This window comes from Antechinus flavipes, chromosome 2 (genome assembly GCF_016432865.1).
Source record: "Antechinus flavipes isolate AdamAnt ecotype Samford, QLD, Australia chromosome 2, AdamAnt_v2, whole genome shotgun sequence".
Taxonomy (NCBI): domain Eukaryota; kingdom Metazoa; phylum Chordata; class Mammalia; order Dasyuromorphia; family Dasyuridae; genus Antechinus; species Antechinus flavipes.
Genome location: NC_067399.1, coordinates 569,787,574 through 569,812,878, shown reverse-complemented (window position 1 = coordinate 569,812,878; position 25,305 = coordinate 569,787,574). Strand labels below are relative to the sequence as shown.

Genomic DNA, 25,305 nt, shown 5'->3' with positions numbered 1-25,305 from the left:
GAAACGGCTGATCTAGAAGCACTGTGACTGCTGGTGTAGACTGGGGATGGGACAGAAAGTCACATGAGCCTCCCTGTTCAGGTGGGCCATCAAAAAGTGGTCTGGGGAAAGTCCTTGTCCATTTCCTCCCTGGTCATGGCAGATCATCCCCTCAGTAACAATGGGAGACCTTGAAAAACACTTTTTCCAGCTTCTTCTCAATTCCAGGCTAAGACAGGGTGGAGCAGCAGAGCAAGTACTTCTGAGGCCCTGGCCTGTGTCCCGAGTCAGGGTGGCTGCAGCAGTAACAAGCAAACTTGGCAGAGGTCTTCCGGAGCCGGGGCCTAAGCCTCGCTCCGGAGGAAGTCAGGAAGGCCAGAGGCCGCCAACAGTAGCCGGCGGTGACTAAGGTAGGAAGCACCGCAGACGTGAGATTTAACGGGATGAGGGCAGCCACACCTGTTTAGCTTCCAGCCAGAAAACTTACCAAAGGCAGAACTTGCCACAGAATAAATAACTGCTTTGGAGAGAGGCTAGTATTCCATTGTGGTAGGTAACAGACAGTTCCCTAATCACAGAAACGTAAAATACCCCAGCCAGTCGCCACATTTCCCTGTTTCACCACATGGTATTCCCATCCACCTTGAGATGTACTCCCTGGCAAAGGTAAGGGTTACATGTAGCTAATAATAACTTTTATGGTGCAAAGCCTTAGGTTTGCAAAGCATTGTGCCCTGAAGTGGGCTGAGGAGGTGCACTGCTGCTATTACATTAGGCCCCTCTAGTCACTTAGCAGTCCTGATACACAGAACCAAATATAAAACAACTACATTTCTTGTGAAGAGACTCTTTACCAGGAAGCCATTTTAGAACTTGTTTCCTCTTAGAGTTTTTTAAAAAATGGTTTCTGAATAAGACAGATCTAGGCTTGTAACGTTTCACCATTGACCTCCATGTTCTATGGCCAAGACAGCACTGCTCCCAGCATCTAAAGACCAGGCAGGAATTGTTGCTTTAAGACCCCTCCCTCCATTGGAAGCTGTGTCGGTCATCACCACAATTTTGGGACCTCCCAGGGCAAGACTTCACGTCTCCCTCTTCCTAGAAGTCACATCCATCATCAGTGAGTTCTGTGACCATCTGTGGAAGCATTTGTTGTCGAACACTTGCAGTTGCTTTAATTATGACAGGAAAAGCCAATTAATGCTGGGAAGGAAACCAAGTAATCCCCTGTTCCCATCCTGTACTTTGTCTTCAGGAAGATGCAAGAAGTCACAGGCACTGAAAATGCAAGTCCAAACCAGAGCACCCACTGTGTGGAGGTCCACCTTTTGCCTAGGACTTTTCTTGTGCACATACAAATAGGCAGTAAATGGCAGTACCAAAATATTTCATTGCCAAAACCTGAAGTGCCACATTGTCTCCTGGGGAAACGATTCTTATTGGTTCTTAGCTCTCATCACTTCTTCTCCCCTTCAGCCTCTGTTCCAATGGATTATTCTGCAATCTTCATTTTCTTGCAACATCACATTAGCTGAAAACTCTTCCTCTGGTATCCTTCCAAAAACTCAGATCTTGCAGGGCCCTTTCCCCTCACTGGTCAGAGACTGCTAGATAGACTAGTGGTTAGCACATAGGCCCTAGGGTTAGGAAAACCAGAATTCAACTCTACCTTCAAACACTTACTAGCTGTGACCCTGGGCAAAATCTCTAAACCTATGTTCGTTTCTTCTCTAAAATGGGAGTACTAACAGCCCCTAAACTCCTAGGGTGGTTCTGAGGAGCAAATGACAATTTTTGAAAAGGACTTTGTCAGTTTGAAAGTACCATATAAATGCTAGCTCTGAGAATAATACCATTTCATTACCATCTGTTCCTACTGAACTCCTGCCACTAGGCACTTGAGAAGTGCCACTGTTAGAAACAACCCCTTCCAACTCCAGATGTTTCCTTGATTGTCTCTACCTCTTGACACTAAATGAAATCTGGCATCTACCAAATGAAAACTGATCTTTTCCACTGCTCTCAAGGCAGAACTGGCATCCTCCTTCCTTCCAGACTATTTTTCATTGCTGTCACCCATTACTCCTTTTAGGTTAAATACATGTTATATTTCTCTTTTGATATCCTGGTTAGTCACCTGCCAACCTTTCCTGATTTGAGTACCAGACTCTGTCTTTCTTCTGTGTCTCTACCATCATCCTCACAAGTTTAATAACCCTATGAAAGGCCCTTAATAATCCTGACATTCTAGTCCTTCAGTGTCTTCAAACCTAATAGTGAGCTACTGCATCAGTCTAGGGGGAGAAAAGGAACAAGTACCTGAACATTTGACTTCTCATGGACAGCAGCTGAACCCGCCCATCTATTTGTATGAGGGATTTGATAGGAACCTGGGGATTATAAACTAATTGCAGAGGAGCAAAGAAAAAAATGTACGCATTGTGTATACAAATATATACACACATATCTGTCTATATGTTTGTGTGTGTGTATATATAGATAGATAAGAAAAGGTAGGAAAAAAATTATAAATAGCTCTTGCTCAGAAGTCCCAAGTGATGGTCACTACAATAATCAAATAAGGTGAGGTACTTTATGTATGATGCTAGAAAACTTAGGCTCTCCATTCTAGCAAATGTGAAAAGGAAGGTGAATTTTATAGTAACTTGCAAAGAGTGATCTATGTGTACATCTGTCAATGGCAAGTAATAGCTATGTATACAGAGAATGCTATTTGGCATCCTTCTTAATAGGAAAACATAAAAGTTATGAAGGAACATATTTCTGCTTTCTGAAATAATGAATTCCTCAAAAAATGAAAAAAGGTGCTTCACAGTAAAAATTTTTAAAAAGTAATTTGAAGAGAACAAGAGGAAATCTTCACTTGTGTCAGGACACAGGAAAAATTAATAGGGGAAGGAAAAGATAGAGGAGGACCTTGGAATGATGTAATAACTATGAGGTTACATAAAGACAGAAGCTGTCCCCTTTGAAAAGGAATTCACTTCCTGAACACCTGGAATGATGTTGTGAATTCACAAGCAATACCAGGAGAGAAACCATTCAGTGTTTGTCAGAGATAAAAGAGACATATTCTAATAATTGATGACTACTGAAGGATACCAAGGTTGCCATGTGTGACCTGACATGTTCATTAGAGAAGGATCCCATCTTACTGGGCTATTATCTGGGACATTAAAGATTTCCCCAAATTGGTCAAACCTAGCAACCACAGTATGCTTCTGAAAATGGCCTAGTAAGGGACAACTAGGTGGCACAGTGGATAGAGATGGGACTTTGGAGTCAGGAAGACCTGAGTTCAAATCAGGCTTCAGATATTTATTGTGACCTCAAGGCAAGCCAATTGCTTTAAATAAAAATTTTTTAAAACATCACAGTCCACTAAAGTGACAATGCCATTAGATAGTAGAAAGCATTTTTAATTACAAAGTCCCCTACATGTAAATAAAGACTTTTAGGGCCATGGGTAGTTATTTTCTCACTGCTTACAGTGGAAGGTAGGGGCTTCTGAAGACAGACAAATTTAGGAAGCGAACACTTGATTAAGTCTGAAAATAAGACTTAAACTTGTATACCCTAAGATATAGAAATGATAATAAAGCTCTAGGCCAGAGAAGGATCATATCCAATAAAAATATATTTGTTTTCAGTCTTTTAACTCTGATAATAGGATCATGGAGCTAGAAGGGATCTTGGGGGCCATCTAATCCATTCCCTTCATTTTGCAGATAGGAAACTAGGCCCACATGCTTTAAGTGACTTGCCCATGATCACACAAAATATGACAAGAGGATTTAAAGCTCCATCTTCTGACTTCAGAGGCAATACTTTTTCCACTGTACCATGCTGCCTCAAAAAGATTTTAAATCAAAACATAAACCAAATTACTAGGAATAGCAAATATAATTTAGAAAAAATAACAGAAGAGAGGACCACAGCTACAAAACCTTGTTTCAGATGTCTATACAAATGTATAAATTATGGGAAAGAACATAAACTAGAGATGCAAATTTTTTGTTGTTGTTCAGTTGTATACATCTCTTCATGATCTCATTTGGAGTTTTCTAAGCAAAGATACTGGAGTGGTTTGCCATTTCCATCTACAGCTCATTTTACAGATGAAGAAACTGAGGGAAAAAAGATTAACTTGTCTGGGGTCACAATGCTGTAAATGTCTGAGGCCAGATTTGAATTTAGGAAGATGAGTGATCTTGACTCTAGGCCTAGAACTGTCTCCACTGTGCCATCTAGCCATCAACAGAGATACTAATAAAAGGAGTGAATCTAATTTAGATTCACAACTATCACTAAGTCTCATGTCTAGGTCTGGAAGAACATAGCTCCTAATAGGAAGAGAAGAGATAAAAAGAATAGTGGAAATGTTATTTACTGAGAACATAACCCATGTGATGAAATCCAGGATCCTGATGGAGAGCATTTAGATAGGGAGAAGTGAAGAGAAAAACAAGTGGATATTGTTGGAGAAGGGGGAGTGAGGGGAGAACAGGGGAGAAGTTTGGGAAACAAAAACCCAGCATGGAGATATAATGGGAACTTCAACTGTCCAGACATTTGCTGGAGTTCTCTTCCAAAAGCAGAAAACCTCATAAATTTATTTAATATGAATAACAATCCTCAAAAGGGGAAGAAATGAGATGGAGAACCACAATATTAGACAATTTTGATCACTGAGGAGGAACTAGTGGATGAAATAAAAATGACAGGAACTTTGGGGGTAGAGGGGGAGTAAATATTATGCTTAAAATTCCTCAGAGAAGGAGAGTAAAAATGATTACAGTTTAACACGCCTTTTAAAACTTTGGGAGAATAGGACTTAGAATCAGGGCACTTGGCTTCTTTATATGTAACAGGTACCTTTGGCAGGTTAGTGAAGCCTAAGAACCTCTTCAAAGAAAATTTTTTAATATGTGAAACAAAACACATAGGATTTATAAAGGAAGTAAATTATATTGAAAATTTTAAAATTTTTCTTAAAATTCACTGCCCCAAGTAAAAAATCTGTAATTTACATAAATGTAAAAAGTGGTAATCTTTCTATGGGGAAATGGGCCCAAGAAAGATCTGAAACTCAGGAGTCAAAACTAAAAGACAAAGTGCAGAACAATAATCCATAGAACATTATAAGGAACTCCAGATTTAATTCATCTGGAAACAGTCACCAGTTTTAAGTTTCAGGATTAAAAAAGGTTTTGTAAGCTAATGGGGGAGAGAAAGGGAAATGAGGGGAAAGGAAATATGAAGACTAGTTAAATTATCTACAAATATTTAGAGACAAGAAATGAGAAATGTAAATTTTTCAGGGGTTTAAAAGCTCATAATGAGCTCATCCTGGTAAGAACAGTATTTGGAGGAAGATGATCAAAAAGGATTAGGACTATTTTTTAGTTTTTAGGCTAAAGTAATTAGGATTAAGTGACTTGCCCAGGGGTCACATTAGCTAGGAAATAAGTGTCTAAAGGCCACATTTGAACTCAGATCCTCTTGCCCTCAGGGTCATTTGCTCTATCTACTACACCATCCAGCTGCCCCAAAACTGCTCCTTTTGAATGGGATGAAAATGAATAATGGAGGAAAAGCAGGAATGTTCAATTCTTATTTTGCTTCCAACAATGCCTGATGTAATAGGCATTGGCTGAATGGAAAGGGCAGAACAAAAATGGCCAAAGGGGAGGTAATACCAAAGATAATTAAGATGATAGAGTAATGGCACCAAATCCAAATGAACCACATCCTAGAGTACTGCTATATATAACTGCTGAAACACTAATGGTGATTTGTGAAAGATACTGAAGAACAGGATAAGTGTCATGGCCTTGGATAAGAAAAGGTGTTCCATTTTTTTTTTTTTTTTTAAAGGATGAAAATGGAATTTGCCAACTACACACCAGGAAGCCCAACAAATTCTTGGCAATAGTTTAGAATGTATTACTAAAGGAATGGTTAATGAATATGTAGAAATAGAAGTAGTCACCAACCAACATGGTTTCTTCAAGAAAAGATCATGCCATTCAAACTTCATTACTTTCCTTTTTTTTTTTTTTTTGGCAGGGTCACTAGATTGGAGATCAGGCCAATTCTGTAATTGTACTTTACCTAGATTTTAGCAAAACATTTGGCTAAGTTCCTAATACCAATATTTTGGAAAATATGAAGAGATCTTGGCTACAAAAAGAATGTTTCAAAACTATTAGAATAGCCAAAACCCAAGGGTAATTAGTAATATCTTGAGTGTGTCTCAGCAAGCTGAAACATTAGTGAATTGGAGAAAGACACAGATGGCTTATCAGATTTACTCATGACACAAAGCTGAGATAGAAGCAATCTGGAATCAAAAAGATCTCACTAGAGGAAAGCATTGGCCCAAATTGAATAACTTGAAATGTAGCAGGAATTTTAAATCTCCCATTTGAGTTTCAACAATTAACTTTATCAGTATAAATTCAGAAAGGTATAGTTGGGCAGCAGTCCAAATGGAAAAGTTCTTGGGGTTTCAGAAGACTGAAAGCTCAACATAAGTTAGCAGAGTGATACAGAAGCCAAGGAAATTAATGCAATGGGCTGTGTTAATTTAAAAAAAAAAATTAAGGAAAAATATCCAAGACTAGGTAGGTGATAATCCTTCTGTACTCTTGTGTTTAATTTTGGGTGCCATGCCAAAAAAGCATTTATGAATGATGAGAAAAGGTCAACCAGAATTGTAAAGGATTTCTAGTCATGGAAGATCAACTGAAGGAACTAGAAAATGTTCAGCTAGGAGATTGATCAAGAATATAATAATCGTCTTCATCTATTTAAATATATGGAACAGAAATTATACTTTTCTCACTTTGACTCAAAGAGCAGAACTCTAGGCATCATGGTAAAAGTTGCAAGAAGACAGATTTGGGTTGGATTTGAGAAAAATTCATTAGACTAAGGTTAAGATTATTCCTCAATAGTTGTATTTTTTTTTAAATGCAAAGTTTTTGAAAGAACTATCAACAATCATACAAAAAAGTTTGAAATTGCTAATAATCAAAAAATGCAAATTAAAACCATATAAACATTTATCCCAGCCATCAAATTAATAACCAATAATAAATGATTTTTGATTATCAAATTAGCAAAGATAGGTAGGAAAATTCAGGATTAGAGAACTTATACTGAGATATTAGTGTTTATTAATGACATTTGGCTTCTGGTTCTCTCTGATTTATTACTTCCTGCTTTGTGAATCAGAACTGTTATTTTGTTTCTGAAAGTTCTATTTCTGAAAATAGAATGCTTTCTCTACTTTTTTTTTCTTTAGATCTATAGTATTCTCTATAGTAATTATAATACATACCTATGTATGTTTATATAAACATATTACCCTTGCTCCATTGGGAACATGAAATATTTTAAGCCTATGGTTAGCTAGAAAGATGCTAGAGCTCTCCTAGTTAGAATAGAAGAGACAAGAGAATGAAATAGCAAATATGGGATACCGTAGCAGAGTTTCTTAAGTTAAACTTTGGTAATCTGTGACAACAATGGACCTCTCAAAATGTTTTAAAATGATCTAAGATTCCAGAGGAAGCCAGTTATAGTGCAGCGAACAAACTGTCATACTTACAATGAGGAAGATCTGAGTTCAAATCTTTTCTAGTCATTTAGTAGTTGTATGACCCTGGAAAAATCACTTAATCTTTCAGCCTTAATTTCCTCATCTATAAAATGGGCATAATAACAACACCCAGATCACAGGATTGTTTGTAAGGGTCAAAAGAGATCATGTATACTTTGCAAACTTCAAAGTGATATATTATTGTCAATAATAATTTTATCAAAATATTTTTAAATCCTAGGTTAATTCTATGACAAAAGAAAAAAAGCTAATAAATTGTTAGCAATCTATGAATTAAAGATCAACATTTCCCACCCTGAATACATTTATCTATACCATAATACACCATACTCACAGACAGATCTTATAGAATGTGAACATCCAATACATTGATAACTAACTTTATTTTATTTTTTAAAGAACATTATTTCAACAACAAAAACTTAAATGGCACTTTATAACCTTCTTCCCAGGAATCCTGTCAAGTCAGCAGACTTAACAAACTTAACAAATAGAGAACCTAAAGAATAGAGGTGTTAAAAAGACTTCCTCTATCCCAAAGTTGGTTAAGTGGCAGAGAGAGGATGAGGCCTGGTCTCCTGACTCTTAAATTCAAAACTTCGTCTGCCAGATTACAATCAAAGTAAACATAATTGTTGGGGACTACTCCGTCCCTAGAACGAGAAGCCACAGACACTTTAGGGAATCCAATCACTGGTGTGAACATATTCTCAAGTGAGAACAAACCTGAACTATAGGGATGTCAAAACCACCCTAATGAAGACAGGGAGCTTGATAGGTGAAGAGGATCCTTTTCAGGATTCTATATTGGGACAGGTGAAAGTTCCTGAATTGTGATCAGATTTGGAAGCCTCTGAAAATTCTTGTTGCTAGAAAAGAAATACAGTGAGTTGATCAGAATGGGTAGCAAGCTCCTTCCTAGATCAGCACAAGATCTGGCAGCTAAGGTAAGTCACCCTCTTCCCCCTCCCTCCTAGCACAGCAGATGCTCTTGGAGGTCCTATGACTTTCAGCACACAAGCAAAGGTCAATGATGTCACCCTGATGGGTTATGGGTCAGTCACTCCAGCAAGAGGTTATTAGCTCAAGGTCATTACTTTGTGCCTTCAATCAGACAGGAGAAGCATGTGCATGCTTCAAGCCAAAATGGATTATGAGAGACAGATTCTGTGGAACAAAAATGCTAAATATTCCCCAAGCTGCTGGCTGAGTTTCTAATTAAAAAATAATGAGTCGGTGTCCAGGGAAGCAACAAATATTGATAACCTGGCACCCTGAGATATCCAGAGACCATAGACCAGATGCCAATCTTTGGAGCCGAGAGTCCTCTGGCTTGCTGATGACTTGATCTCATGCTAAAGTATAAATAACGAATTTAGAAAGTCGCTGACATTTTAAATAGGGAGCATTCTATCTAAGACACTCTAGCCAAACAGTAACTAATGCTAGATGAGGCCTCTTGAAAGGAGGGCCATAAGAGAACTTGGCCTAGACCAGTGAAACAACTCGTCAAAGGTTTGGATGTGATCCGACCTTGAAGGAGTAACAAGGGACTTTGGCTAATCTCCTGCCTATCACCCAGATGGCTACAGGGATCACTGCCAGTCAGAGATGGAGCTGGCCCCTGCTGGAAGCCCTGGGTGCACATCATGCCTTTGACACGTGCTGACTGTGTGGCCCCAGGAAAGTCACTTGAGTTCTCAGGGCTTTAGGCAAGTAAGACTAAACGTGGCAGAGAAGGAGCTGAAATGAACTGGTTGAGGGAGATTCCTCTATCAATGAAATCACAAGGTTAGTCCTCCTGTCATTACCAAATCACTTGGGTAACAGCTTTATCTACAGAGAAAATAAACATGAGCTTCACTTCCTAAAATTAACTCATTTTCTACCCACAGAAAGAGGACCAGGGAAAAAAAGTACAAGCAAAGTTGAGGGAAGAGACAATATGCTAAGTCTCTCCCAAATTTTACTCTAGCACTCACATGAGAGTAGATTCACAGATCAATAGCATCAGGAATAAACAGTAAAATGAAATGAGCCAATAGGTTTAAGCAAAAGTGGTGGGACACTAGTCAGAAGCATCATCTAGTATTGAAATGTATGCCATCTAATATATATTGTTTCACATTATCATATTAATTAGTTTTATCATCTATAGGGCTGGAACTTCTTAGGAAGTCAATCAGGAAAATGACAATGATTAAGTTACACCAGATGAAGTAGGCCAGTGAAATACTCCAAGGCTATAAAAGAACTGGGAGACTGATAGCAGCCAGAACTTCCTGATAACAAACAAAAAAAGTGACCCAGTTATCCTATTTTTTTTTTAGTTTAATGGGAATCTTTTATCTTTGAATCAGGGTCAATTCAGCCCTCCCTTGCTTCTGCCGAAGGAATATTTTCACATAACAAAGTGAAACAATTAAGCAAAAACATTAGCTTCAACAATCAAATCTGACAGTGCAAACAATATTTTGTTCTACTAGTCTTCCACCTCTCTGCTGTGAGGGATGGCATATTTCATTAGAAGATGATTACTGTCCTTAATTACTTTTTTATGCAATTCTTTTGATAGAATTCAGTTAGCTAGATAAATAACTGAAGTTTATGTTAAGATGCTTTGGCATATCTAAGCAGGGCTAAAATCTACATAACATTAGAGCAACATGTTTCTACAGAAAACTAGATGTTAAATGTTAAAAGCCAGAAAGTAACTAGAGTTTTGTTGTTGGTCTTCCTAATCTTAGGAAGATTCCCCAGTGAGTGGGAGAAGACTTGCTTTTAGAAAGCTATATCCAGAGGGAAAAACTGGAACAGAAGAGAGTGCAAGGGGTAATGTTGTAAAAAATTACCCTGGCATGGATTCTGTTAATAAAAAGTTATTAAAAAAAAAAAAGCTATATCAGATAATGAAATCAGTAGTTTTATTAGGTGAGTCTAGACGAAAGAATATGCAAGGACTGCCATACACACCTGAGATCTGACAGAGGAGAAGCTGGAAGGAAAGTTAGTTCCTTCTACTACAAAAAAAGCACCACAATGATGTCCAAAGTGTTCCCAAGAGCACACCAAGGTGGTAATCCTTTAGCCAACTTGTCTCAGAAAGATCCAATTGTGAAGTACAATTCTTTTCCCTTTTTAAATTTTTAATGATTTCTCCTATTTTAATTCTAAATAATTCTAAATTCATTTCTAAATATATTTTTCACCCTTCCTTTCCCCAAAGAACCATCCCTTAAAATAAAGAAAAAGAGGGAAAGCAGTTCAGCAAAATTAATCAATTTAATCTCACAGTACTTGCAATATTCTATGCCCAGAGTTTCCCTACCTTTGCAAAGAAGGGAGGGAGTTATCTTTTCTCATCTTTTTTTCCAGAGTCAAGCATGGTCATTGCAATTACACAGCTTTCATTGTCCATTTTCCCCCTCAGTAGTGAAACTGCCACCTTCTCTCCTGCACATAGCTTTCCCATCCCAGAGATGCTCTGTGTGCCATCAGGAGACTACCCATCCGGCCCTCCCTCTGTGTGTGTTCCTCAAGGGGCAGGCAGATAGTAGAAAAGGTGGATTACCATAAATTCGGAATAAGTGCTGTCAATAGAATGAATCTGGAAGTCTGTCTGGAGTAGAGATAGCTGAGAATATCCATTACTCAGAACACTCTCATCCAAGTCAATGGTTCTATTGTGCTCCCGTTGGCTAGTATTCAGCATCTTTTGCCCAGGGGACCCAATATTCCAGGATGACTGGCCAAAGAAAGCAGAAGAATGAAAGACAGGTGAATATGACTTAAACATTTAAAGAGAAAAGCTGCCAAGTGTGAGGAGCTCAACACTGAGAACCTGGCCTAAGTTCTAATAAGAACTATCACTAGGTAGGCAAAACCCTCATAAGAAAAGGCATTTAATTTCCATCAACATAAAATTAGCCATAGGGAACTTGTGTGGCACAAATAAGGAAAAATGTAAAATATTCATGAAAGATTCATACATTATTATGCCATTCTATTACCCTGTTATTTAAAATGGAAGTTACTGGAAAGCAGAATTTTGAGAAATAAAAAGCGTTATTTGACTACCACCACCATTCCTTCGAATGTTCCTCCCCCTACCAACACAACTATATTTTTGTGTTTTCCCATTTCACTGGTCAGTTCCTTTACAGAGAAGAAAGAAACAAAATAAGGGTTGAATTATTCTGCTTTTTCCTCAGTTGTCATTAATTTTTAACTTGCTTCAGATCATTCTAGGCTTTAGACTTATGCCACCCTGTGTTTTATGCCTTTGATTTCATCTTTTTTTATTAAAAAAAGTAATTTTAAAAAAAATTAACATTAACCAACAATATAAACTTGCTTGCTTGGTCATGATTTACATTTTAATGAATTTCAGCACAAAATACTTTTATTTTAGCCCTTCCTCCTAAGTCTTTATAAAAAGTATTCTTTGTCCATTTACTCTCACTATTTTACTTGTGGCTTATTTACTGCCTATTTAAGTAGATCAATGTAATTTTTAAAAATATCTCTTCACTTTTTTTTTAAGCCTATGCTTTATAACTCTGCTTATGCTCCAGGGAGACAATATATTATATTGGGAAGAAGAGTATCAGAAACTAAGATCTGAAATTTAGTCTTAACTGCATCACTAATTAGCTATTGGTCTCAGCTAAATTGCTTTCTCTTCTTTTGGCTTCAGAAAATGAACTCTATGGTCACTTCAAGTACATCCAACAAACATTTACTTCATCCAAGGTGCCTTGCTAAGTACGCATTCTATGGGATACAGAGATGGCCATGACATGGTTCTTGCCCAAAAGCAACTTACAATTTAGCAGGGGAGGAACCTCAAAGGGAAATAATTTTAATATTAACTGCAATGTGCTAAGTATATAGAAAAGGTAAAAAGCAGCATGAAAGATCTCAGCAAGGACAGAGCATTTCTAGTTTTTTAAGGAGAGAGAGAATTAAGAAAACCTTCAGGTAGAAGGCAGAGCCCAGTAATGTGGAGAAAGTAGGAGAAAGAAGACTGCCTTGGAGTCAGGAGAGAGCTACATATGAATCCAACTCCAACATATGTGACAAGTAACAACTTTCAGGAGCCTCACTATCTCATCTGTAAAAACTGATCTGCTCCTCCGTGTAGAGCCTGGGGGCCAGAAGGCCCAGATTCAGGTCCTTCCTTAAAATGTCCCAGCTGTCTGACAAGTCAATGAACCTCTAAGGGTCTGGGCAACCCTCAAAGACTTTTTTTTTTTTTAAGCAAAACAATTGGGGTTAAATGGCTTGCTCAGGATCACAGAGCTCCAAAGACTCTTAAATTTGCTGACCTGCATTAATGGGCAGGAGTTTCCACTCCAATGTAATTACACATCTAGATCCTTCCCAAATAACAAAAGACTTTACTATTGGACTAATTGGACTACTGAATTAATTAGTCCATGTTCATAGGTTTGCTGAGACAGATGAAACAATCAAGAGATTAAACGTCCATGTAAATGTCAGTTATTAGTTTCTCATAGTCCAACAAGAAGTAATGAAGAACTATGGTGCTGGTGGTAGGAACATGGAGGAAGGAGTCTTAACTGGAATTGGAAGCTCCTGGGATGGGTAGAGAGGATGAGGGGAAGGAGGAGTTCAATTCAAAGAGGATGCTCAGGTTTCCAGTCTGGTGAAAGAAATGGTGGAAGCTTTAAACAGAAGCTGGGAAGCTGGGGAAAGGCTGGGTCTAGTAGGGGAAAGAGAGCCCAGTTGGGACATGCTGAGTCAGAAGAGCCTGAAATATTTTATTTCTTAAAGTACAGCCCCTAGGCCCAGAAAGCTGACTCGGCACCATAGTTCTGAAGGATAATGAGTTGTTTTTGCATTGGATCAAGATCCTTGGGTTTGGGAATTGGAATCCCCAAGTGAGGTTGTTTAGGATATCTGGTTATTTAGTGAGATGATGCAGGCCAGTTCCAATGGTCTTATGATGGAGACAGCCATCTGCATCCACAGAGAGGATTGTAGGGACCAAGTGTGGACTACAACATAGTATTTTCACTTTTGTTGTTGTTTGCTTGCATTTTGTTTTCTTTTTCATTTTTTTCCTTTCTGATCTGATTTTTCTTGTACAGCATGATCAGAGAAATATGTATAGAAGAACTGCATATGTTTAACATATATTGGATTACTTGCCATCTAGGGGAGGGGTGGGAGGAAGAAGAGAAGAAAAAAATCGGCACATAAGATTTTGCAAGGGTGAAAGTTGAAAATTATGCATGTTTTAAAAATAAAAAGCTTTTTTAAAAAAAGGTTACATTATTGAACAGAAGTGAATGTGCAAATACAAACAATTGATAGAAGGCAGATCAGAATGGATTGGTGGTCGTTTCTTCTAAACTATCCATTTAAAAATCCATTCTAGAATTTTGCTGGAATTGAGATCAGCAAACTATAGTTTCCACAGAAGACAGAAAAAGAGAAAATGAGAGTTTAGCTTTGAGCAAGAAGAGCTGACATTGAAATGAATAAATGAATGAAGGCATAGGCATTTATTAAGCAAGTTTAGTGTATTAGGTACTGTGCTAAATAGAAAGGGCAAGAAATTCCCTGTTCTTGAGAAGTTTATATTCTAAGAAGGGAAGACGGCATATACAGGGTGTGAATCACAGAGACTTGAGTGAATCCAAAGGGCAATTGATGGTCATCATTTTCCTAAATCATCTATTTATGTAGAAATACACAGAATGAAAAAATGGCAAAAAGTAAGGCAGGAGAACCTGACAAAAATATACTGCAGCCATAAAAGCACAGCGTATAATAGACCTAAAAACTGGGCTTTCAAAATTTCGGTGATATGTGAAAAAATGTTTGTGGCAGACCTTTTTGTAGTGGCAAGAAACTGGAAATTGAACAACTGCCCGTCATTTGGGAAATGGCTGAATAAATTATGGTTATATGAATGTTGATGGAATATTACCATTCTATAAGAAATGACAAACAGGCTGATTTTAGAAATGCCTGAAAGACTTACATGAACTGATACTGAGTTAAGTGAGCAGAACCAAGAGAACATTATATACAGTAACAACAAGATTATGTATGATCAACTGTGATGGACTTGGCTCTTCTCAATAGTGCAGTGTTTCAAGGCAATTCCAATAGATTTGGATGGAAAATGCCATCTACGTACAGAAAAAGAACTATGGGTTCTTTTTCTGAACTGAATGTGGATTAAAGCATAGTATTTTCACCTTTTTCTTTGTTTATTTTTTTCTTTTTTTGTACTTTTTTCCCTTTTGGTCTAATTTTTCTTATACAACATGACAAATATGGAAACGTTTAAAAGAAGTGCACATATTTACATAACATATCAAATTTCTTGCTATCTTAGGGAGGAGAGAAATAAGGGAAAGAGAAAGAAAAATTTGGAACACAAAATCATACAAAAATGAATTTTGAAAACTTACATGTATTTGGAAAAATAAAATATTACTGAAAATTTTAAAAATAAATAATAAAACTCTGGTCAATTGGCTCATGATCAATTTAGAACTGGAAGGACTTTTGAGATCAGCTAGCTAGTCCAACTTCCCTCATTTTACAGATAAGAAAATGAGCTCAGAGATGTTAAAATGACTTGCCCACAGTTACACAGCTAAAAAATATCAGAGGTAGAGTTGGAAACCCAGTTCTTTCCTGGTTCCAAATCTAGAACTTTAACCATTCAGCATACTAACTCTATTGCATTCTAATGATGTGCTGGAATGTTTTGGTTGCTCCAAAAAGCACCCTGGGGGTATGATATCATGCTTTTCCAGCTTTTTGTGGGGATTTTTTTGTTTGTTTTTCTTAGTCAAGGGAAGAAAGAGGAGGTAGATTGGCTGGTGAATGCATAGGCACAGGCAAAGAAAGATGTAAATAGAGAAACAGGTAGATCAAAAGCAGTACTCAAACATTTTGGTCAGTCTGCAGACATCATGGGAAACAGTGGTCTATTCAACTTAAACAATACGGTAAGACAAAAGTCATTTCAAAATTTATCCTGGAATCCAGATGAAAGAAATAACTGAGAATTTCAGTATTAATGTAATTGGAAAAGACTAACTAGCAAAACCATTAAGAGTCTGCAAAGACTTTTGTCTATTTCTAATCAAATTACAGTACCATTCATTAGTAAATACAAAGAATACCAATAATATTTCCAAAGGATAACAATTTTTCCTAACACCATTCAGTCATATAGGAAGGATCACGACAGCAGCAGCTTGTAGTAGGAGGGGAAAAATAAACAACTCAGTTACTGGCCCCATCCCTCCCAGTGCAACTCAGTTCTTGAAATCAACTGCCATGACATCCATCACTGTTAAAATTATATTTTATATAATATGTAACACTACTCATATAATAATTTGGTTCTTTTAATCTGTTTTCCAGATGTCAAGATCAGCACATCAATATGGGAACACAATTATTTTATGATGAGCAGGATTATACTAACAAGTTTTTTTTTATGTAGTATCTCAACTGGAAGTCAGCTAAATGGAAGCTACAGAATACCCCTCATCATTGTCTTCAATCCAAACTCTACTCAGAAAAAACAAGAATCCATTCTCATTTACAGTCCAATAGCCAAGAATCCTAAACACCCCATAACACCTAAAAACCTTTGTAATTTCATGTTTGTTACCTTGAGAACTTTGCCTGTTATTCTGGATCCCAGGCCTTCCCTCTTGCTAGGAATTCTAGGTGCACTGCCATAAAACATTTCGACTTCTATCTGTTGGCTCTTCTTTAGATGCTGAAGGAGAGCCAGAAGAAACAGATAATCACCATAAAAAAACAGAAAGATTAGATGTTTGGGATGGGAGGAGATGAATTGAAGGACAGGCCTGGAAATGAAGTTGATAGACAGAAAAGGCATTTTTAAATGCTTACTATGTGTCAAAGACTATGCTCATTTTTTAAAAAATCTGGTATCAAAATATTCTTAGCACATTTTGTAGTAGCAAAGAACAAGAAACAACATACATACCTAATGATTAAAGAATGACTAAACAAATTATGGTACATTAATGTTGCATATAATGTTGTAATATATATTATGTATATAATGTAATAAATATTAGTGTTGTGAGAAATAATAAATATGATGAATGAAGGAAAGCATAAAATATATATGAACTGATGCAAAGAGAAGTTAGAACAAAGAGGAAAAGAATACATAATAACTTCAACAATATAAATGGAACAATAAAACAATCAAAACTGAATACTACAACATTATGACCAAAGTCGGTCTCAAAGAAAAGATATCTCCACTTTGTAAAGATGAGGTACAATGTGTGCAATAATACATATACCAGATTTTTTTCAGTATGTGGGTTATTTTTGTTGAACTTTTTTTCCCCCTCATATTTATTCTTAGTTACAAAGGGTCTCACAGAGAAGTTCAAGGGTAGGTATGAATATATCGGATAATTAAGGTGATTAAAAATTTATATATATATATGTATATGGACAACTAGGTGGTATAGTAGATAGAGCACCAGACCTGAAGTCAGGAGGACCTGAGTTCAAATGTGGTCTCAGACACTTAACATTTAAATTAAATGTATATGTTAAGTGTTTTTATATATATATATAAATCAATAAAAAATTTTTGTAAAAGGAAAAATATGATGTCTCATCTCTAGGACAAAAAGAAACAACTTAAAGCAAGATGCAGACCTGGGTGGTTTCACCCATAGTTCCTAGCAGAAATATTAAAATGTGCTTCATTATTTAAAAAAAAAAAACTTACTGCTTTTCTTCTTTCCCTTTCTTTATTCAGACTTACTCTCTCCTGCTTTGCTTTCTCTTTCTCCAAACGATGCATCTCCCACTGTTCCATCACATATTCCATGAATTTCTGCCCATTCACCACAAAGTCCTTTGAATATTCTTGTTCCCACAGTTCAATTTGTGTTTTTAATTCCTCTTCCAGCTGGGGTGAAAAAAAAGGGGAAGGGGCATTACTGTCTCTACTTTTTTGTCACAATGAAAATTCCAGAGATCTCTTCAAATGAAAACTTCTGTTCAGGAGCTTCCCTGGGGTATCTCTAACAGGAACATGTAATTCATAGCAAAGGATGTGCCTGTCAGTGACTAGAACGTTCAGATGTTAAAAAATTTAAAGGCCTGATTCAGTCACAACACATTGAAAAGAAGAAAAATCCAAAACCCTTCACTTTTTTTTAAAGAAATTCATGCTTGAAAATAAAAAGCTATTTTAAAAAAAATGAATTCATGCTTGGGAGGTCATGGTGCTATAGCATCCATTATTTTTTAATCTCATGAAATGGAAATGCACTTTAAGACTTAACAAGTGGCCAGAGATATATGTGCTAGTTCTAAGGATCTTGGGAGCATAATTAAAAAAAAAAAAAAGGAAGGGGAGAACTAGGAAAATTCTGGAGCTAAAAATCCTATAACATCTCTCTCCAAAAGGGAGGACTACAAAACTATTTTTGATAAACACTTAATTTCAGAATTATTATTTTGGAGGGGAAAATGTCACTATAATCTAAATTAACTGACAATCTCTGTACTACTTATTATGCTTTTTAAAAAATAACTTTTTGTTTTCAAAATATTTACATGGATAATTTTTGATATTCACCCCTACAAAATCCTGAGTTCTAATTTTTCCCCTTCTTCCCCCCACCCCAGTTGATCCAATATATGTTAAACATGTGCAAGTTCTCTATACATATTTCCACAAATATCATGCTGCTCTGTACTCATAATTCATCGGGCTTGGAATCTTTTTTTTACTATAGTACACCTTCCACTTTTCTATCAAAATTTTCCTTAAGTGTGAATCTGACCAATTAATTCTCCAGTATTTAATCAACTCTATTGTCTCCAAGATAAAATATAAAATCCTCTGTTTGGCTTTTAAAGCTTTTTATAATCTGGCCCCTTCCAATTACTTTTCAATCTTTTTGTGCCTTATTTCCCCTCTCCACATATTCTATGTTCAGGGACAATTGCTGTTGCACATCTTGCAACTCTATTTCTATTAGCCATACCCTATGCATTCCAGGCCTGTCTCCCTCCCTGTCTACTTCCTGGCCTTATAGGCTTCTTTCTAGTCTCAGCTAAAATTTCATCTTTTGCAAAAAGCCTGCTCTTCTTTATGCTCATACTTTCCCTCTGCAATTATCTGAAAATTATCCTATATGGATCTCATTTGTACATAATAGTTTGCAGCTGTTCTTCCCCATTAGACTTTGAGATATTGCCCTTAAGTCCAATTGATAACAAGAAACCTTGATATGAGTCATTTATGTAAAGTAGATGAGAATGAATAACCCACGGCTCTCACAAAGCTACAAAGGTTGATCCTGAGCTCAGAAGAGATATTATATCATAGGTTCCAAATGTTCATCAACATTACTAGATTAGTATACAGAAGACATTAATTATACAGAATAACCTTCAAGTGTCTGATTTCTTTTGGAATTAGGAGTCAACCAGCCAAAATAACACTACCTTAAAGAAAGTTTTTTGGAGCTTGGCTCTTTGTTTTTCCTCCTTCAGGAGGTTTCCACCCCGATTAATAAAACGACTTGGATCTGAAGCTTTTCTCTGTGAAGACAATTAACTTCAATTAGAGCTGTATTCAACCATTAAGTCTCAGCATAACTAGTTAGTTCCTTGGAAATCTCTTATTCTCAAAGAATTATTCTTAGAAGGAATTAGAAAGGAAGTCGAATGTTTCTTTCCTTTTCTAAGGATCAATAATAAAAAAAAAAAAATGAAGACCAGTATTAAAAAAGAATAAACCAAAATTGAAAAAGCATTTCAGTCTGGCAGGCTGACAAACTGGAGAACTGATAGAGAATGATGATGATCCCCTCTTCTGACTTTGCTTAAATTATGTTAAGCTGCTGAGTTGGTTCTCCAGGCCTCCAATGCTTCCTCCCTCACTTCTACTTCTTAGACGCCCCAGCTTCCTTCAACATCCAATTCAAAGGTCACTTTCTGAAAGAGGTCGTCTTTGGTTCCCTATATATAGCTAAATATTTGTAGTCTTTCCCATTAAAATGTAAGTGCTTTCATGGCAGGGACCGTCATGAGGATAGGGAGATAATGGGAGGTAAGAGGAAGGAGGAGAGGGAAAGGGATGCTATAATTTTGGCTTTCTTTGTATCCCTGGAGTTTAATAGTGTTTGGTATACAATACATTCTTAATAAATGCTTACTGATTGCTCATCTGTCTCTGTCTCTGATTTTCAAATCTCAAGAGTTGGAAAGTAGGAAAGTTTGGGATTATCTTCTCACATTAAAGATAAACATTAAAAAAAATGCAAGGGGTGGGGAGACAGAGCTAGGTGGGGTTCAGTAGAGAAAGTACCAGCTCTGAAGTCAGGAGGACCTGAGTTCAAATCCAGCCTCAGACACTTAATACTTCCTGGCTGTGTGATCCTGGGCAAGTCATTTAACTCCAATTGCTTCGGGGGGAGAAGGGGGGATACACATTAAAGGTAATGATCTTTAAAGCACATAATACATTTTTAATAAATGCTTACTGATTGCCCATCTGTCTCTGTCTCTGATTTTCAAATCCCAACAAGAGCTGGAAGGTAGGAAAGTTTGAAATTATCTCATCACATTAAAGGTAAAGGAATCTAAATGGATCCCAAACTAAAACTGATACTCAGGCAGTTTCACAAAATGTTGAGGGTTGTATGTGGGGTGTGAAAATTAGGAGATTTAAATGGCAAAGTCAAATGGCATAGGAAAATTTTTCTGGATATTACCAATATTTGCTTAATACAGTACAAAAATCAAGGTAAGATAACTAACTATAGCTCTAGCCATTCACTTGTTATCAATAAGAGAATTTCTAGCTCAAGTTTTATTACCTCTATTTACCTAAGATTAGGATGTCACTATTAAGATTAGCTATCATTCTAGTGTTACCGGTTAGTCTGCAAAGTCTAGCTATAGTCCCCAGTGTTTACTGACTAGTTTGTTATTTCATGTATATAAATCTTGCCCTTCTGCTAGCTGTTTTCTCATGTGTAAGTCTTTTGTTACTCTTCTGTAAAATTCCATTGTGCCCTGCCTATGTAACTAAGACTTTTATAGGGTTCTAAAACTGCTGCTCAGGGCCTACCGGTGTTTGTATGCTGTGGATTTATACTCTGAGCATATAATAAACCAGTATTTACAAGTTGGTCTGACCCACAGAAGTACTTATCAAGAAATCCGTAGGCAATTCACAAGTTTTAGAAATAGTGTAATACCAAAATCATGTAACTGTGCACAAGACAATCTGAGATCCTGGATAGAGAGCTGGCCACAGAGGCAAAAAGTTGTGGGGTTCAAGTACTGCCTGTCATATACTGACTGTGTGATCCTGGACAATGAACTTAACTCTCTCAAGTTACAGAGAAAGGCTGATGTGCTGCTAGGAGGAGCTTCTTTATCTGGGAATCCTAGTGAAAGCCCAGGTGCATTCTTCATCCCCATTTCTTTGGTTGCTTTCCCCCTGCCCTCCATTTATTTGTTCAGCAAATACCAGAACAATACCTCAAACTCCAAGAAGAGTTTCCAGTTTTCTTCCCACTTCTGGATGCCTTCGAAGAGCTCTCTGTGCACCTCATAGTAATGTTTCAACTGCACCACCTCAGCATCATGGAGTTGGAGCAAAGTCTCCGAGTAGTCTTCTGCACAACAGTCAGGATCCAACAGAAAGGGGGGGGGTCCAAATTTGTCCCTATTAATGTTTCAATGCCCCTAAATAGTCACGAGCCCCAGCTTGTGCATCCCCTTACTTTTCTATTCAGTCTTTAATACAAATCTGATGCTTATGCTTCATACAAATTTACTTTTAGTATTTCCTTAAGGTCCCTAAAAATATGCTACTCATTTTTTAAAGTATAAAATTTAGAATTTTGTTCATTTTTTAAAATGAAGTCTTTTTAGACTATGCTTAAATTCACCTTAAATGTTTAATTTTCTCACCATTTGCCTTCTTAAAAGGCAGAAAGACAAAAAAGCATAGACAAAAGATATGGGGAAAAGGCAGTGATACAAGAGACACATAGATTTTCATGGAGCAACATTACCATCTTTAGCCCAGTGAGTAGACTGCCATTAATGACTTTAAAGTCATGTTGTATTTATGTAACTATGGAGATAAATGAGGATGTCAGCCTTGGTACTTTTCCAATCAACTGCATAAAATTTTACTGAGAACCAGATCCTACACACAGGCTCAATGGCATCTCTCCCCTTTCACAATCTATTCTTCAGACAGATGTCAAAATGATCTTAATGCACAGGTCTGATTACATTAGTCCAAAGCCTACAAATATCCAATGTTTCTCTATTGTCTAGAAGAAAAAACACATTATTTTAGCTTAGAATTTAAGAGCCTTTCTATTTTTACTCCAACTTATTTTTGTAGCCTCATTTCATATTATTTCCCTTTGTGAATCTTATAAGCCAGACAACCAGATTGCCAGATGTTCCCCAGTCTTACCCTGAATTCTTCTGCCTCTGTATAACTGTATAAATTCTATTTACCTAAGATTAGGATTAGGATGTCCATCCCCCATCACTGAAATGCCTTTTTTCCTCATGTCCACCTACTGAAATGCTTCTATTCTGTCAAGTTTTAGCTCAGGTACCATTCTTTCATGATGCCTTCCCCAATTCCTCTACTAACAAGTGTGACTGTCTCCTGAAATATTCCTAGATCACTAAAGATTTCTCCTTTTCATTCTATCATAGTAGACAGAGCACTGGACTTGGAAGTAAGAAGATCTAAATAAAAATTCTACCCCTGAGTTACTAGCTATGTTTCCTAAACAAGTCACAAACTCTGTAAAAGGCTGAAACTCTGAGTTGATGCACTGAGGTTGGACAAGCCAGCACTTAAGGCTAATTACCAATTGGACAATACTCTATTAGCATATGCTTGGAAAATGGCCCTTTCCACTATTCTGTGCTGACTCAATCTTCTGGTGTATACAGAAAATTGTGGGAGGGATTAGGGGGTGGAGTAAGACAGGCCAGAGTCATTTTGGTGGTAGAAGAGGAAGTGGAAATCCTGCATCCATCCAATTCTCCCCCTAAAGACCAAGAATAAAGACCAAGGACTTTTGCTTATCCTGACTTCAGCTGATTCTAAGGTATCCAGGGTGCTAATTCAGTCTTCACAAAACTCTCTCAGCTTAAGTTTCCTCATCTGTAAAATGGGGATAATAATATAACCTGCCTCATGTTTTTGTGTGATTTGTATGAAATAATACACATGAAGGAATCTGCAAACCTTAAAATTTTATATAAATGTTATTCATTATTATTTCCCTTCTCATAGTTATTAATTCATGACATAACACTGAAAAATACGCATAGAGTAATATCAAATTTATAATTTCCCTTTGAAAAGCCAATCCAGTCAGCTTTAGCTATAATCTATCTGGATGACTCTCAAACTGACATTCAATTTCACTTTATTAAGTACCAACTATGTGAAAGGATTTATGCTAGGCATTGGGGATGAAAAAGTCCCTTCCCTCAAGCAACTTGCATTCCACTTAGAGTAAAACCAACTCAAGCTCTAATCCCACATTCACAATTGCCTAAGACATCTCCATTTCACTTTCCTGCCATTATCACAGATTTAGGACATCTAGAACTGAACATCTTTGGTACTGGAAACAAACTTCCCCTACTTGGATTTTTTTTCTATATTTATCAATGACATTACCTAATCTCAAAACCTCAAAGACATTTTTAACGTCTTCCCTCTCAGTTAGTGGTCAAATCCTACTAATTCTTTCTCTGAAATGTCTCTTGTAGCCATCACTTTCTTTGTATTTCTATTGCCACCATGTTAGGCTAGCTCCTTTCAGCCTTTTAAGCTCTTAACTAATTACTCAATGATTACTGTATCCTAGGAGACCTGCCCCATCTTCATTACTTCCCAACTATCCCATCACCAGACAGATAAGAATAACAGCTAATGGAACTTCTTGGTCACATGAGCAACAAGACTGTAGACTGGAAATTTTCTCTGATCTCCATGACCTCTTAAATTCCAAAATAGTAATTATGTACCAAAGATAAACAGCATACACTGTTTCCATGATCTAAGACACTCAGAATCCAAAAAATGGTACGAAAAATCCTCCAAACCCAGGAACTGACGCTCATGGCCCTGAGCTCACTCAGCACCCACCCCTACCTCCCATATTAACAGGACTAGCAAACCCAAGAACAGGACAGAGGCTTATACTAAAATCCACCTCAGCTCCTTGATCATCCCCTCCCACCCCACACCAGACCTCTATCTCTTTCCAGTGCTGTAAAGGCCCTGGCTCTAGACTACAGAGGCTGCCTCAAATGTTGCCAGCCAGTTTCAGAAGCAAAAAAGCTTCTGGAGGCTGCAGTCCAGAAGCACTAATGTAGAAAAATTCTGAACTGTTGCTGCCAGGTCAGAAAACTGAGGGAAGGAGGGAGTGGGACGGATGAAGGAGAGGGTACTTCAACTGTGGAGAGCTGGGCAGCACTCTCCAATGGGCCTAAGATAAAGAGCTAGGGCTAGTTCTGACCACTCAAAAGTCATTGGGAAAGAAACCTAGATTGGGAAACAATGAAATGCCCTTTGTGGGGAGGAAGCTAACATGCTCTGATATCCAGTCTCCAAGAAAACCACAATTATAGGGGAGGAATCAGAATTGAGCAATGAGGAAAATAAGGGGAGGAAAGACAAAAATTACCAAGGATTTCAGGAAGAAGAAAACTCAAAGACCTTGTATACAAACATATATCAATAGGGAAAACAGTCACATCAGAAGGAAATTTGGCCTCTGGATCTAATAAATGAGTTTCAGCATCAATGAATAAATATTGCAAAATGAAGGAAAATGATTCAACACTTGGTGAGAAAAAGGATCGTATAGAACTTGAAGTGAACCTGGGATCATAATATGCTGTTTCTGAGTAGCTTAAAAGAAAAACAAGAATTATGGGAATTGAATTTATGGACTGCACAACAAAAATAATGAGAATAGAAAAATGGCAATCCTTACCAAAGAAACAAAAGAGAGAACAATAGATTGAGGGTATAAATACATAGAACTGAAGAACAATGTAAAAGAAAAAGAACAAAAAAAATTAAAGAAAATATGCTCACTATACAAGCAAATATGCCATTGATTTTTGAAACAGGATGTACAGAGACAACTCAAGCACCAAAGCTCTCCCAGAAGAACATAACAGATAAAAAACTAACACCAAAATGAAGGAAAAACAGAAGAGAATTATACAGAACTTCAAAACACAAAAAATGAAATTCCAATGGAAAAAATCATACATTGTCTCCAGGAAAAAAAAAAAAATGCTGCAAACTCCAAGATACCATGATTAACAATTCAATTCAGAAATAAGTTCTGCAAACCACCAGGAGAGACCTTCAAATAAAAAGGAAAGGACAATCAAATAATACAGGACTTTTCTGCATCCATTAAAAGGAAGAGGGAATGGAGTAATATATTCCAAAGAGCCATGAAACTCAGGATGCAAGCCAAGGCGACCTGTCCTACAAATCTGAGCTTAACCATTTAAAATTTAACCCCTGTCCCTATTTCTCCACGCCCCCACCTCAAACTATAAATTTGCCTGGCCAGTCATAG

General features: G+C 37.1%; 1 protein-coding gene across 1 annotated transcript in view; it reads right to left on the bottom strand.

Moving 5' to 3' along the window:
* Positions 1–7,994: 7,994 nt before the first annotated feature.
* LOC127551410 (protein regulator of cytokinesis 1-like) overlaps positions 7,995–25,305 on the bottom strand; it is a 29,910-nt gene continuing 12,599 nt past the window's right edge. Inside the window, exons 7-12 of the mRNA XM_051981128.1 lie at positions 21,191–21,327; positions 19,145–19,240; positions 17,448–17,594; positions 16,299–16,409; positions 11,202–11,375; positions 7,995–8,499 (exon numbers count right to left, since the gene is read on the bottom strand). Coding sequence (XP_051837088.1) covers positions 8,425–8,499; positions 11,202–11,375; positions 16,299–16,409; positions 17,448–17,594; positions 19,145–19,240; positions 21,191–21,327 — 740 coding nt within the window. The 3' untranslated portion in view covers positions 7,995–8,424. The remainder of the gene's footprint in view (positions 8,500–11,201; positions 11,376–16,298; positions 16,410–17,447; positions 17,595–19,144; positions 19,241–21,190; positions 21,328–25,305) is intronic.